Source organism: Canariomyces notabilis (genome assembly GCF_033297395.1).
Source record: "Canariomyces notabilis strain CBS 508.74 unplaced genomic scaffold N656scaffold_12, whole genome shotgun sequence".
In the NCBI taxonomy this organism is placed as follows: Eukaryota; Fungi; Ascomycota; class Sordariomycetes; order Sordariales; family Chaetomiaceae; genus Canariomyces; species Canariomyces notabilis.
The window spans coordinates 1-11,962 of NW_027041834.1; the positions used below are offsets into that span (position 1 = coordinate 1).

The following is an 11,962-nucleotide window of genomic DNA, read 5'->3' on the forward strand; positions in this document are numbered from 1 at the left end:
TGGAGTAGCGTCGTATTTCCAAATCGGCTGAGTACATGCGGTACTAGGACAAGACCTCCGTAATTACCAAGATTCTCATACGTACTAGTATTTTTTCCTGGATGACTAAGCAAACACTTCTCTGGCCCACATCAGTGCCCAACATTCACGGCAGTCAATACTTTGTTCAACGTCAACTCATCATCTCTAAGGCTCGATCGAACCTGCCGAGCATGCTCACTTCAGTAGGTCAGCACGCAACTCACAGCTCTTCATGAGCAGACTCATTTATTATATTTTGCCAGTGTCTCTGCTCATAGAAGTTGCACTTTCTATAAGCCACCTCGTTCTTCATCTCGGTACCCAGCTACTTCAATGACAATCTACTAATCAATTACGACCGGTTCAGGCACAGCTTGATCCGTTCAACTGAGCTGCTGCCTGCGATGTGAATCCATGTCCATTGCATACCAAACCCCAGCATGCCTCGCCAACTTCCCTGGAAAATCAAGAGTGCGACAACCCCCCAAGCTTCATCGCATTCAAAACTTGCGGCCACGGCTACTTCGTCGGCTACCCACAGTCCTAATCCACGTCCACGCCCCACTCCAACCCCGAAAACAGAGGCAACACCAGGCTCTAGCAGTAAATCAAGGCTCAGTTTGGGTCGCACACCGAGTACATTCCCCCATTTCCTGCTTCTCTGGTGAATTTGGCTGGCGCTAATGTCCCCAGTTCGATCTCCGTCCACCTCGCCACCCCCAGAGCCACTCAAAGAAGAGTATGTCGTTCCCAACACGGACAAGGGCGTTAGTGCTGATGCCAGCAGATTCATGATAGAGGGCATTGACCATGATGACAAGTATCGTATGGTTGAAGACGAATTCCTCGCAGTGGCCGGCGACTTCACGCGGCACCTCCACACTGTCGAGTACCAGCGACTGAAGAACCAGGCAAAGTCGCAGAATGCCGAAACCATTCAGAATATATCACGCCCGGTCACGGGCGAGATGACGGACCTGGTGAAGAGGCGCCACGCTGCCCTTGACACCGCAGCCAAACAGCGGAAGGGCATTACAAGGGTGCTGGGCAAACGAGCGGCTGGTGACAACTTAACAAGTGAAGACGAATCAACTCGGCCGCGTCAGCCAACATCTTTGCAGGGCTTGATGGATAGTCCGCGCAAGCTCGCGGCGCCTTTGACTTTATCTGGTGCTGGCACACGAGTCAGTGCGGGCTTTCCAAGACTGACAGAGGCCAGCCCAACGAGGCGGTCGGGGCGTCCAGACACTTCTGCCAAGCGGGAGCCTACGCCGGACTTGGATAACAATCTCTACGACCAACCTCCCTGGCCATTGAAGGTTGAGCAGAGGGCGGGAAGGGCACTGATGCGACAAGGCACACCTACAGGAGCTACTGACAAAATAAAAGCCGAGTTTCAAACCCATAATATTGAACTTAGTGGCGTACTCAACCATCAAAGACCGGCGGGTCGCACAGGTGATGCCATTCTAAACACCAGTGACGAAGACGACGATCTGTTTTCCCGCCTACGGTCCCGTCGCACAGAGCAAAAACGACGACGCGAATCAAAGATCCGCGAAAATGCCATCAAGTCATCTGAGAGCCAAACTGCATCTCTCAACGAAATCCCCTTCATATAGCTACGGCTGAACGGTCGCGAGACATGCGCCACACATTCAACGTGACAGAACCAAAATGAAGTACCACCAGTATCGCGATATAAGAAGGCTATCCCTCAAAGGGCGTCTCGAACGGCCTCTCGGCCTGGGGTGTAATCCTCGCCAGATGCCGCCGCTCCCCACTCCTCCAGTCAACCAAGGCCGAGTGCTGCGTCACCCGGTTGTCCCAAACCACGACCGTGCCCTCCTCCCACTTGACTCGCGCCTGAAAGTCAGCGCCAAAGGCAAGGTGGTCGTAGAGGAATTTCAGAATAGCGTCGGACTCCTCCTTTTTGAGTCCCACAATATCGCGGGTGACTGGTGACATAAAAACTTGTCAATCGAACCAAGCTTCCCAAGAGGTCTTGCCCTTCCCAGACGCAGGACCGGAGGGGACTTACACTGCGGATTGACATAGAGGGCCTTCTCGCCCGTGGCAGGGTGGGTGCGCACGATGGGGTGCTCATTGACGACGGGTTCGCGGCGCTTGATGCCACCGCGGGCGAGCGACGCCTGGGCCTGCTCGACGGCGGAGTGGGTGGCCCGCAGGCCGTGCAGGCGCTGCCGGAAGGGCGCACTGAGCCGCCTGTAGGCCTCGGCGGCGTCCACAAACAGCGTGTCGCCCCCGGTCCCGGGCTTGTCCAGCACGTAGAGGAACGTCGTCCCCGGCGGCTGCTGCTCGTACGACACGTCCGAGTGCCACGCCACCGTGCTCGTCCGCCCCGCGAAGAACTTGTCCACGCTGTCGTCCCCCGCCCCGCGGTGCACGACGTGTATCTCTGGGTAGCCTGCCGGCGCGCCGGAGGTGGGGTGGATGTGATGGCTGGTTTTGGAGTCAGGCATGGGGGTGTGACGTATCACAGGGGCCGCCGACGCCGTGAGGAGGGTCGCTTACCGCCCAAAATATAACCCGAATTCCAGGGCTTTCTCAATCGGCAAATCGGCAAAATCTTGGTTGCGGAAGGCGACTACCTTGCGCTCGGCTACAAACCGGGCCAGTTCGTCCTTGCCGGCCGAGTTGAGTGCGCTAAGCTGGATACCCTTGATCTCGGTGCCAATGGTCGGCGTGAGGTGCGTCACGGTGACCCCTGAAGGGAGCAAGTTTGGGTACGAGGTGTCGGCGTCCTTACCGTGCTCATAGTGCTCAAACGGCTGTAGCGGTGGGTACTTTTCGTCACGGTTCCAGGTTGGGAGGTAGTGAGGGTACTGTCGAAGTTTGTCAGCAAAGGAGTCTGTCATGATGGTTGGACTGCTGGTGTCGCTCACTTTGGCTGCTTTGTGGCCTTTCAGCCCAGCCTCCGCCTCAGCATCGACCTTGTTGGCTGCCAGTTCCTTGTATGGGCTGCTGTGCGGCGCCTGAAGCCTTAGAGTTGCCAGGTCTGGGACCGTGGTTGTACTAGTCTGTACTTCTACCGCGGATGGGGCCATTTCGAGTGGCAGTTGGGTACTGGTTGTATCTGTATGAGACTGATTCTCAAAGTCACTTGCAGTGGACTTCCAAGCAACGCGAGACTGTCAGTGTCTCCCTTTTATAGATCCCTCATCTCCTGAACCATCCCCCTTAGCGAAGTGATGCGCGAGCAATGACATAGCAGCATGGATTGTATTGCGTACTTTTGGTGCGTTCCAATCATGGCATTCCTCTCGAAGCAATCGAATTGCTCAGATAAGACTTAGCTTCCCATCGTCATTGATAGTCTCGGGTTTAGTTACGGATATGACGGGTGTTGGACTAAGTATGGTAGAATCACTGAGAACCTCGGCCGGCTCCGGCAGGTGCTTGATGGGGTCAGTTTTGCGGAGGGTGGTGATGTTAGATCGGGAGCGGATCGCGCCATTGCGGGTGCTTCTGCCGTGTTCCGTCGATCCATTTGGAGGTGGCATGTGCTCGGCACGTCTATACGACCTGCCCAAGGAGAGAAGCACGTCATTCTCTAGGTTGATATCGAGTCTTGTTCATGGTCTGTAATCGGTGATACGTACTAGTAGCTAGCGCTGACTGCATTTACGGGTTGGACATGGGACCAGACGGGACACTGCAGGGCAACTTGGAAGTTGAGGATATCAGTCTGGATTTCATCATGTCTAATGATAGTCTTACTGACCCCTCTCTGTTTTCTAAGTCATAATGTTTGCCTCTACGATTAGCTTAGTAGCCTGGAAAAGGACGGTACCTGTTTGTCACTTATGGTCGACACCAGATGATTGATATATGTCCTTCGCTGCCAGCCTGTGATTCCAAACCTTTACATGTAGTATTAGATTCGGCACTTCCATGCTCTCTCAATGGTATTGGCTAATCGAAGACTAGATATAAATCTATAGCCTGTTGCCTGGATAGGTATTTAAAAGAGTGTTCATGGTGAGCCTCTCGGGGCTGATAGAAGAGCACTCAACACATTCACCTTGAAATCTCTTCGGATGACATGATTCGTAGTAATAGGACTTGTCGGTGTCTCCTGTAGGACTGCCAGAACCTTGTTGAAGCTCACCGTCCGAACTTAATTATAGACCGGTACCTCCACGTCTTAACTGTATTATGGATGGACGGAGGCAGGGGACCGTTTCAACTACCATTGCTCTCCTGGAAACGGGCAGAAACTATACCGAGAATCCGCTATTTTACCCACCGTTTAGGCACGTTAATTGCATATTGATGGTAATGTTAAACATGGGCATACACAATGAAGCCTGATAATATAAAAATGGGTTATGTCACGGTGCTGGCCGGAGAGGGCTCGCGCCCTATGATAGGGAGGGAACAAGAGTTATAGGAAGCGCACAAGTGTACCTAGCGGAATGGGAATCCTTGACTTCTAGCCTCGATGATTGGAAGATTGCCTTTCACAAGATACTAATCAGTGTGTAAACTGTCTTACGATACCCCGTCTGCATCACATGCGCCATGTGTAGCAGCATTGTTGGGTTACCTACCTACCTGTACCTAACACAAGCACACAGGCAACGTCTTTACGGTATTCCCAGGTCGAGCTAAATTATCGGTAATCACAACACAGGTAGGGGATACAGGGACAAAATGACGTCCTGACAGCACAGAATTTCATCTGATCGGGCAAGCGCGTGTCACGAGGACTACCTACAATAGCCAGAAGAAGCTGGTATTGAGGTTGTTTCACAATACCGCACTGGCAACAACAATCGTGAAGGGAGACGCTTGAATCCTCAAGGAAGTTTCCATCATTTCCCCTGCCCAACTTGGTTACCTTATCCTTCGGTTCTTTCCACTGTGCCATTGTCCCCTAAGGTAGCACCTTCCTTCCTTACCTTACATGGTTCTTACCCACCAAGTTCCAGTTCTCACAGATCTACTCCAGAGCTTTACAATTCACACTTCAAACTTACAGCCAAATCCCAAGGCGCCGAGATTATTACCCTGTACTGACTTGATCGTCGGGGAAAAGTAAGCGCACATGATGGGTGACACAAAGACAGACCTTCTCATCAGCAACGGCACTTGCTACTATGCGAAGGGAAAGCTGGCCGACAATTACTTCATTCCCTGCGGTAACGCCGCGTTTGGGCACATTCATTGCTGTTCGGCAGGAAACAAGTGCTTAGTCGACAACGCCTGCTACAGCGACGAGTATGGAACGACGTACCTGGCGGCGTGCACCAACGAAAGCTACAGTGATGATCGCTGCCCCGACAAAAAAGCGTATCGAGGTACGGCACCCTTGTGATGAATTCGAGCAGGTGATACCAGCATGGCCCAAGACACTAACTTGGCTGCTTCAGAATACCCATGGGCTGGCTTGGTCTACTGCAAACCCAACGAATGGTGAGTCGCTAAACCCATTACCTTCCTAGAATCTGAAATGTAAATTGGCTAACAATGACATGAAGGGTAGCGTGCAAGGAGAAGGCGAAACCCGCGACTATCACCAAAGGAGACGGGTGCGCATGCCCTCATTCAACTGCTGCCACCTCAGCCATCGCTTTTACCCAAGGGCCATTCATACCATCAATTGGCAGACTACCTGCCACAATTGGGGGAAGAATAGAGTGGGAGCCATCACATTTCCCGACAGGACCAACATCGTCGACATTGTTGACAGCACCGACAACTTCCTCCGTGGTCACGGCTACCGTACCACGGTACCACCCGCCCCTGCCGATTCTATTACCGCTACATCGACCCCAATTGCTGCCGATCATACAATCTCTTCGGGCCTAAGCGACGCCGCGAAGATTGGCATTGGGGTTGGCACGGGATTTGCTGTGCTCATGCTCCTTGGTGCTCTCTCGGCGATATGGATAATCCTGCGACGTAATCATACAAATAATGGCTCAAGCCTGGACGAGGCGCAGACATCACTTCCAATGCACAATAACAAGGAAATGGGTCCAGTTGAGATGCCGGCGATGCCGGCCTTGCCCCCAAAGTCACCGTTTATTCCGAGACCGCAGTTCATTGATCAGCGCCCCCAGGATCCTAGCGGGCCGTGGTTGATGTCTTGTCACGCACAACGGCGAGAAAACATACCACCCTCCAAAAGCCGGTACTCAGCGCCCTCGGAACTCATGGCGCCAATCGGCCCTGTGGAATTGCCTGCCTGATGGGGCTGGAAGAGCCCTGCTCTGTTTCCTTTCCCTTTCTTTATGATTTCCACTTTAGACGAGTTATGCATGGGACCTGGAGGTTAGAGGTGCAAGACATGATGTGCATGGTGGGCGCAAGCCACACTGTTTAGGGGCATCGAACTCGCTTTGCTCTTTTCTCTTTTCTGCCCAAATGTCTTCCCCATAGTGCCCATGCTTGATACTATCAAGTTGATAGCACTCAGAAGCACCCAACATAGGCTCTCAATCGCTACCATCTGCACGCACTATGAAGTTGAAGGTGGAAATGGAAGCTTAAACTTACAATGAGGAGAGTGAGGCTGAGTAGGAGTATCCTGGGCAGGGGTTGCACCATTTACCATACAATGTTGTCCAGTTTCAATTCAACTCCAAGTGTGAGCCATGTACGGAGTACTTAGTACAGCAGCGATCTTGAACAGGCAAAGAAAAAATCGAGTTGTCCATTCGCCAGAGTGAGCAGAGTTGGCAGATCGAAAGCTGGTTCGAGCCTTGGAGGTATGACACTAGTTACGCCTGGAAGGAGATTGTTGGATTGAGGCACCGACTATGACCAGAATATCCCTATTAGCTTCAATTGTGAGCGGGTATGTAAATCCCTCCTTTTGTGATGCGCTGATCTGCGCATCCTTGAGGATTTATGTAGTCATGGAACTTCACGAAGTTCAAGTCGACTCAACAAGGCCTCAAACAACCCTAACCCGAATGTTGTCCAGCCCACCAATTCCATCAAGTCGATCCAAGTTTCACCTCCACTGGAAAAAGTGATGCCGGAAACATACACAATCGACAGACGGGGAATACAGGCTCGTTGCGCATCACAAAACAGGAAGGGGCATTGCATACACTTTGACTGCAACTGCTTGCAGCATGCAACCGTTGCAACGATAAGCTATTCTTCCATTGCCTGACAAGCTGTGACTGGCAGAGAAGAAAAAACAACCAATTGAACCAATCCCCAACTGAGGCCAGCGAACGTCCTCGGCACCTTTAATAAGTCACTGCCGATTATCTACAATGGGCCGCCGCAGCACTAGAGGGATCAAAAAAAGCTATGTCGAGGAGCACCTTGCCCTTGATGACGATGATGAGCCCATCTCTGTTCCTGATGATCAATCCAAAGATGACGACTTCGATGCCCAGGCAGAGGGGGCTGTCCACGACGTAGACGAGGACCAGGACGAGGAAGAAGAGGTAGAACAGGCTGAGCCCACCAACGATGAAGACGGAAGATCAGACGATGATGGAGCGGGGAAAGCCAAAGATGAGCCAGCCCAGGCCAAGAAGCAGCGCAACGCTGGCGTCGGCATGGTCCAGAGCCGGAAGAACTTCCATGAGATACCCCATTACCCTTTGGAAACGCGCATCGTCACACGCGTCTACGCCGGCCCACTGAGACGGTACGCTCGATACAGCGCCCTGCGCGACGCCATGTACGGCCCAGAGTACCAGAGAATCAAGATTATCTGGGACTTGGAGATTCGATGGACACACTTCCCAGTGCTACCCCCAATGCTCCCACCCGAGGATCCGCAGGGCGTCATTCCGAGCCCCTGGCTACCGCGAGGCTTTGAGAGGCATCACAAGCAAAGGGGAGCTCTTTGGTACGATACATATCAGACCAATTCACCAAATTTCCAGGTTACTCGTGCGCTTTCGCCTAAGCAGGCACAAGTTTTCATTCCCCAGGCCGATGGCGATCTCACTACGCTCATTGGTCCCTGGGACAAGCAAAAAGAGTTCCGGCTCAGCCAGAGCGGGGGTCTGTCACTCTCCTCGTCAGGCCTTCCTATTGAAGATCCTGATTCAACCGATCAGACGTCAAATGGCTGGATGTTCGATGTTGGGGGCATTCCGCTCGCTGCGGCCTGGGCTCCAACGGCCAGACAAGATTTTCAAGTGCTCGCAATAGCAACAATCCCATTCTCAGACCAAGAATCAACCCAATCCGAAGACCCGAGCACAGAAGCAGCAGCGAAACGGACAGGATCCATCCAGCTCTGGGAATTCGTCGCTGACATGCCGGAAAATCGGTTGGCCTCACCCTCCCGACGGCCGCCCAGGTTTCTCGGCGCACATTGCTTTGACTGGGGGAGACCCAAACGCCTCCAGTTCTGCCCCGTCCCGCTGGATTCCTCTGGCACGTACGGTATCATGGCAGTTCTCTGTGGTGATGGGAAGGTTCGGGTCATCGATGCTAAGTATGCTGATGACGCCGACGTTCCCTTTTATGGTTCGTCCCCACCAGCTCTCTGTTCTCAGGATTCTCGTTCTGACTCGCCGCAGGATGGATCGAATCGCCCATGGTTACCCTCGGCCTGTTGGATGATTACAGCGTGGATGTGACGTGCCTAAGTTGGGTTAATACGAACAGGATTGCGTTAGGTCACTCGGACGGTTCTATCACGCTATGGTCGATCTTCCCTCAACGGCTTCTACATCGCGTTGGCGTACACACCACCTACGTTATCGACATCTGCTCTGCATACCCTTCGAATCCTTACCTGATTGCCTCGATTCCCGTCGGCGGGTGCGCGACGCTCACCGACTTGTCCCAGCCGAGCTCAGAATTCACATACTTCCCAGTTCCCGCCATTAGTTTCCAGCCAAACCTGTTATGCTGGAATGAGCCAATGCAGGGTTTCATGGCTCTTTACCCGTCGTCAACACCCAACACTACTATTGCCTTCCTCCACCATCGCTTCTTCTGCCAGGCACGAAGCATCTGTACAGGTCCGAATACTCTGACCTGCGTCTCGGCTGGGGCGACGCATCCTTTCATCCTTGTTGGTTGCGCTGACGGATCTGTGTTCTCGTGCAATGCGCTGCAAAAACTTTTCAAGCAAAAGGGCGAGCCACTGCGAAAGATCAGAATATTCGAACACGAGTACAGACCCATCGAGCCGGGAATCCCCGCGAACACGAATGGATCCGATGGACTTAGACTTAGAGGGGCTGTGAGGATCTTGCAGGGCTTCCTTCCAGAGGTCAATGACGATCCGCGGACGGAGAAGCGGAAGGAAATGGACAGGAAAAAGCGAGAGGAGAAAATCAAGAGGACCGGAAAGATGAAGGGGCGTTCCAAGTCAACGGGAGAAGGCGAAGACGAGGATGACGACCGTGAAGCCGAACTGGACGAGAGGCTCGCATCTCGGGTGGTCACTCATGAACCCCTGACGCGGGTGACGGTGATTGCATGGAACCCAAACGTGCAATTCAGCTGCTGGGCGGCATGCGCAATGGCTTCAGGGTTGATCAAAGTCATGGACCTTGGAGTGCGGTGAGGCATGCCAGCTGGGTACCAAGCCTGCCCGCACTCATCCCGTACGTGATATCTCCTGTTCAATCTTCGAATCTCGCCAGTGCCACATCTTGACATCAGGGAACTGGATCAGAATACCGCAACTATTCGAGAGTGATTGTTGTAACTCACAGAAGTCACAGATGATGAGTAGTGCTGTATCTTGCGCTCCAGGCCCGTCCGAATTGACTCGCAGCATTGCCCAACCCCGACCAACATCGTTGCAAACGCATCTATCGCCTTACCAGTGTCTATTCCTTGCGACCAGCCGACTCAACATGACCCTGACTTGTTGAGTATGCCGTGGTGAAAGTCAAACGCCCTAGCCATGCCGTACAAATGCACTGCCGCTGCAAGAAGCACACAAACATGGAATATCTGATGAGAGCTCCCCCAGATATCGAAAGTGCCCGGAAAGTGGCGCTCCGGCCACCGCGCCTACAGCTATGTCAGCAACAATCCTGTCAATCACCGAGTGCCGCAGAGCAGAGAAACTGACCACATACAAGAAGGCGCCGAAAATGTACAAGCCGCCTTGAAGAATGACCCAGCTGAGGCCCATCCTTCGGTCAAGCTCCCGATACCCGTAGAAGGAGAGGGAATGAAGAATGGGCACGATTCCGGACACGCCAAGCCCAACAAACATGAGGGCCCTGTAGGGGCGCCAGGCCGGCGTGCGAAACTGCTCGAACCAGGAGACGACGAGACAGCCAGTGCCCAGGAAAACAATCTGCATCCGACGGTCAAAATACACACGTATTTCGGGCACGATGGGAAGTGAAGGTGAACTTACGGCACTCAAATACACAGTCAACAAGAACGGATGACAGAAGAAGCCATAATACATGGCCGGCACATAGCTGCCGACAATCAGAAAGACAATGCCCGTGTAGTCGAGCTTGTTCCCCCATTTGGCAACCTCGGGAGAGTGATTTGAGAGCATGTGATATGTAGCACTCATGCCCAGGCACAGAAAGGCGCCGACGAAGAAACAGGCAAAGACGAGCACGTCCGAGTCCGAGGCCGATTCATAGCGCGGAGCAATGAGGGCGTGCAGAAGGACGCCGACCACCGCGAAGGCCACGGCGCCGAGCAGGTGGGTCCAGATATTGACCGTCTCGTTGTGCAGATAGCTGAGACTGGCTAGGGATGCGCGGACGCTGTTGCTTGTCTGCCTGTAGCCGCGGATTATGAAAGCATTGTCCCGCCTCCAGTGGGGAAGCTCATCCCAGAGAACCAAGAGAGCGGATTCAACCTTTTCCTCGACATGTTTGGCGGCTGCGACGAGCGTTTCGGCGGCTCCTGATGGCCGGCGCTGTCGCTGCTGATGAGTCCCTTGCTGCGGCGCCCGGTGCCGGAGGTGCGCCGCCTCGGTCTGGACAGCGCCACTCGGCATTTTCTTGTCACGTCGGTTTAAAGTATCAAGCTTTTCTTGGCGGCACGGCAGATAATCAAAGAATTGGGTTACTGTATTGTAAGTAGGGTGGAACAATTTTGCAAAGTGCCTCTCTTCCACTCCTGCTAACTTTGAATACTTGTCGTGCCCATCCGGATGTGCCTGCCTGGCCGCCCCCGACTGTTTCCGGTCCCGCTTGCTCGGGATTTTTCCAGTTTTTGTTGGGATTCCCACCGATCACAGTTCGAAGTTTCCACTCTTTGCCTTGGCCGAGAAAATCATCGAACAGATGGCTTTCAGCTGGCTGCCACTTGGTAGCATCATGAACCCCCATTCGACCACGGCTACGAATTCCACGACTTCAATTGTTCTTTGGCACTTTGCATTGTCTACCTGGCAATTGTGTATGCAACCCGTCGTTCGGCTCAACGAATGAGCTGTGTTGGGACTCGATAGCTTCTGACAGAAACGAAGCTGGGTTGCAGGCGCCGTCTAAGAACTGTGGTCAGTCGCTGTGGAGGTCTGGTAATCATGCACAGGCGGAAGCCATCTTCCAACGCCCGAATCTGATCAAGAACAACACCACAACACCCCGGCTCAACTCTGCCAAGGAGTGGTGAATGATGATGGACGGAGGCTGAATCCGCACTGATGCCCGACGATTCCCAGTGTTGCACGGCGTCCCTGACAGATTATCTGCAGACGCCCGAATCCGGATGCACCCTGCGGACAAATTGAATGGCTCAATGGCACCATCCTCGGCGAGACTGTTTCCTGTTCCTGGAAACAGAACGGGAGCTCGGACACCTGTCATTCTTCCGCCACGTCTCCAGAAACCCGGATCGAAGGCCAACTTTATTTCTATTCTTGGAGACTGCCAGGGCCCTTGATCCTCCGCTTCGTCGCTGCGAACCACTGGCGCTGCCCAATGGATACACTTTATAGAGTTACAGTAACCCAGGACACGAATGTGTGCTCAGGTAGTACTCGATCCAGCTTGCAAGA

The 11,962-nt window shown here is 53.3% G+C and overlaps 6 protein-coding genes across 6 annotated transcripts; 4 read left to right on the top strand and 2 right to left on the bottom strand.

Annotated features, from left to right (window-relative positions):
* The first annotated feature begins 170 nt into the window (after nucleotides 1-170).
* Nucleotides 171-1,786, top strand: N656DRAFT_103462 (uncharacterized protein). Its single transcript, XM_064808483.1, has 4 exons — nucleotides 171-224; nucleotides 389-657; nucleotides 715-760; nucleotides 809-1,786. Exons 2-4 carry the CDS (start codon nucleotides 462-464, stop codon nucleotides 1,641-1,643), a joined length of 1,077 nt encoding a protein of 358 aa, XP_064669605.1. The 5' UTR covers nucleotides 171-224; nucleotides 389-461; the 3' UTR covers nucleotides 1,644-1,786.
* Nucleotides 1,518-3,137, bottom strand: N656DRAFT_753696 (TauD-domain-containing protein). The gene is made up of 4 exons (XM_064813068.1): nucleotides 2,928-3,137; nucleotides 2,557-2,867; nucleotides 2,063-2,484; nucleotides 1,518-1,979 (listed from the first exon to the last, which is right to left on the bottom strand). The coding sequence occupies exons 1-4, from the start codon at nucleotides 3,087-3,089 to the stop codon at nucleotides 1,732-1,734; spliced, it is 1,143 nt and encodes a 380-aa protein (XP_064669606.1). The 5' UTR covers nucleotides 3,090-3,137; the 3' UTR covers nucleotides 1,518-1,731.
* A 1,958-nt stretch (nucleotides 3,138-5,095) lies between these two features.
* N656DRAFT_709924 (uncharacterized protein) lies at nucleotides 5,096-5,362 on the top strand (the record flags this gene model as incomplete). The annotated part of the gene is made up of 1 exon (XM_064811628.1): nucleotides 5,096-5,362. The coding sequence occupies one exon, from the start codon at nucleotides 5,096-5,098 to the stop codon at nucleotides 5,360-5,362; it is 267 nt and encodes an 88-aa protein (XP_064669607.1).
* N656DRAFT_806213 (uncharacterized protein) lies at nucleotides 5,114-6,265 on the top strand. Its single transcript, XM_064818343.1, has 3 exons — nucleotides 5,114-5,345; nucleotides 5,418-5,460; nucleotides 5,526-6,265. Exons 2-3 carry the CDS (start codon nucleotides 5,425-5,427, stop codon nucleotides 6,237-6,239), a joined length of 750 nt encoding a protein of 249 aa, XP_064669608.1. The 5' UTR covers nucleotides 5,114-5,345; nucleotides 5,418-5,424; the 3' UTR covers nucleotides 6,240-6,265.
* Nucleotides 6,266-7,277: 1,012 nt separating this feature from the next.
* N656DRAFT_710384 (uncharacterized protein) lies at nucleotides 7,278-9,544 on the top strand (the record flags this gene model as incomplete). Its single annotated transcript, XM_064811670.1, has 2 exons — nucleotides 7,278-8,493; nucleotides 8,547-9,544. 2 exons carry the CDS (start codon nucleotides 7,278-7,280, stop codon nucleotides 9,542-9,544), a joined length of 2,214 nt encoding a protein of 737 aa, XP_064669609.1.
* A 290-nt stretch (nucleotides 9,545-9,834) lies between these two features.
* Nucleotides 9,835-10,957, bottom strand: N656DRAFT_710200 (HlyIII-domain-containing protein; the record flags this gene model as incomplete). The annotated part of the gene is made up of 3 exons (XM_064811651.1): nucleotides 9,835-9,999; nucleotides 10,061-10,291; nucleotides 10,355-10,957. The coding sequence occupies 3 exons, from the start codon at nucleotides 10,955-10,957 to the stop codon at nucleotides 9,835-9,837; spliced, it is 999 nt and encodes a 332-aa protein (XP_064669610.1).
* Between the last annotated feature and the right edge of the window lie 1,005 nt (nucleotides 10,958-11,962).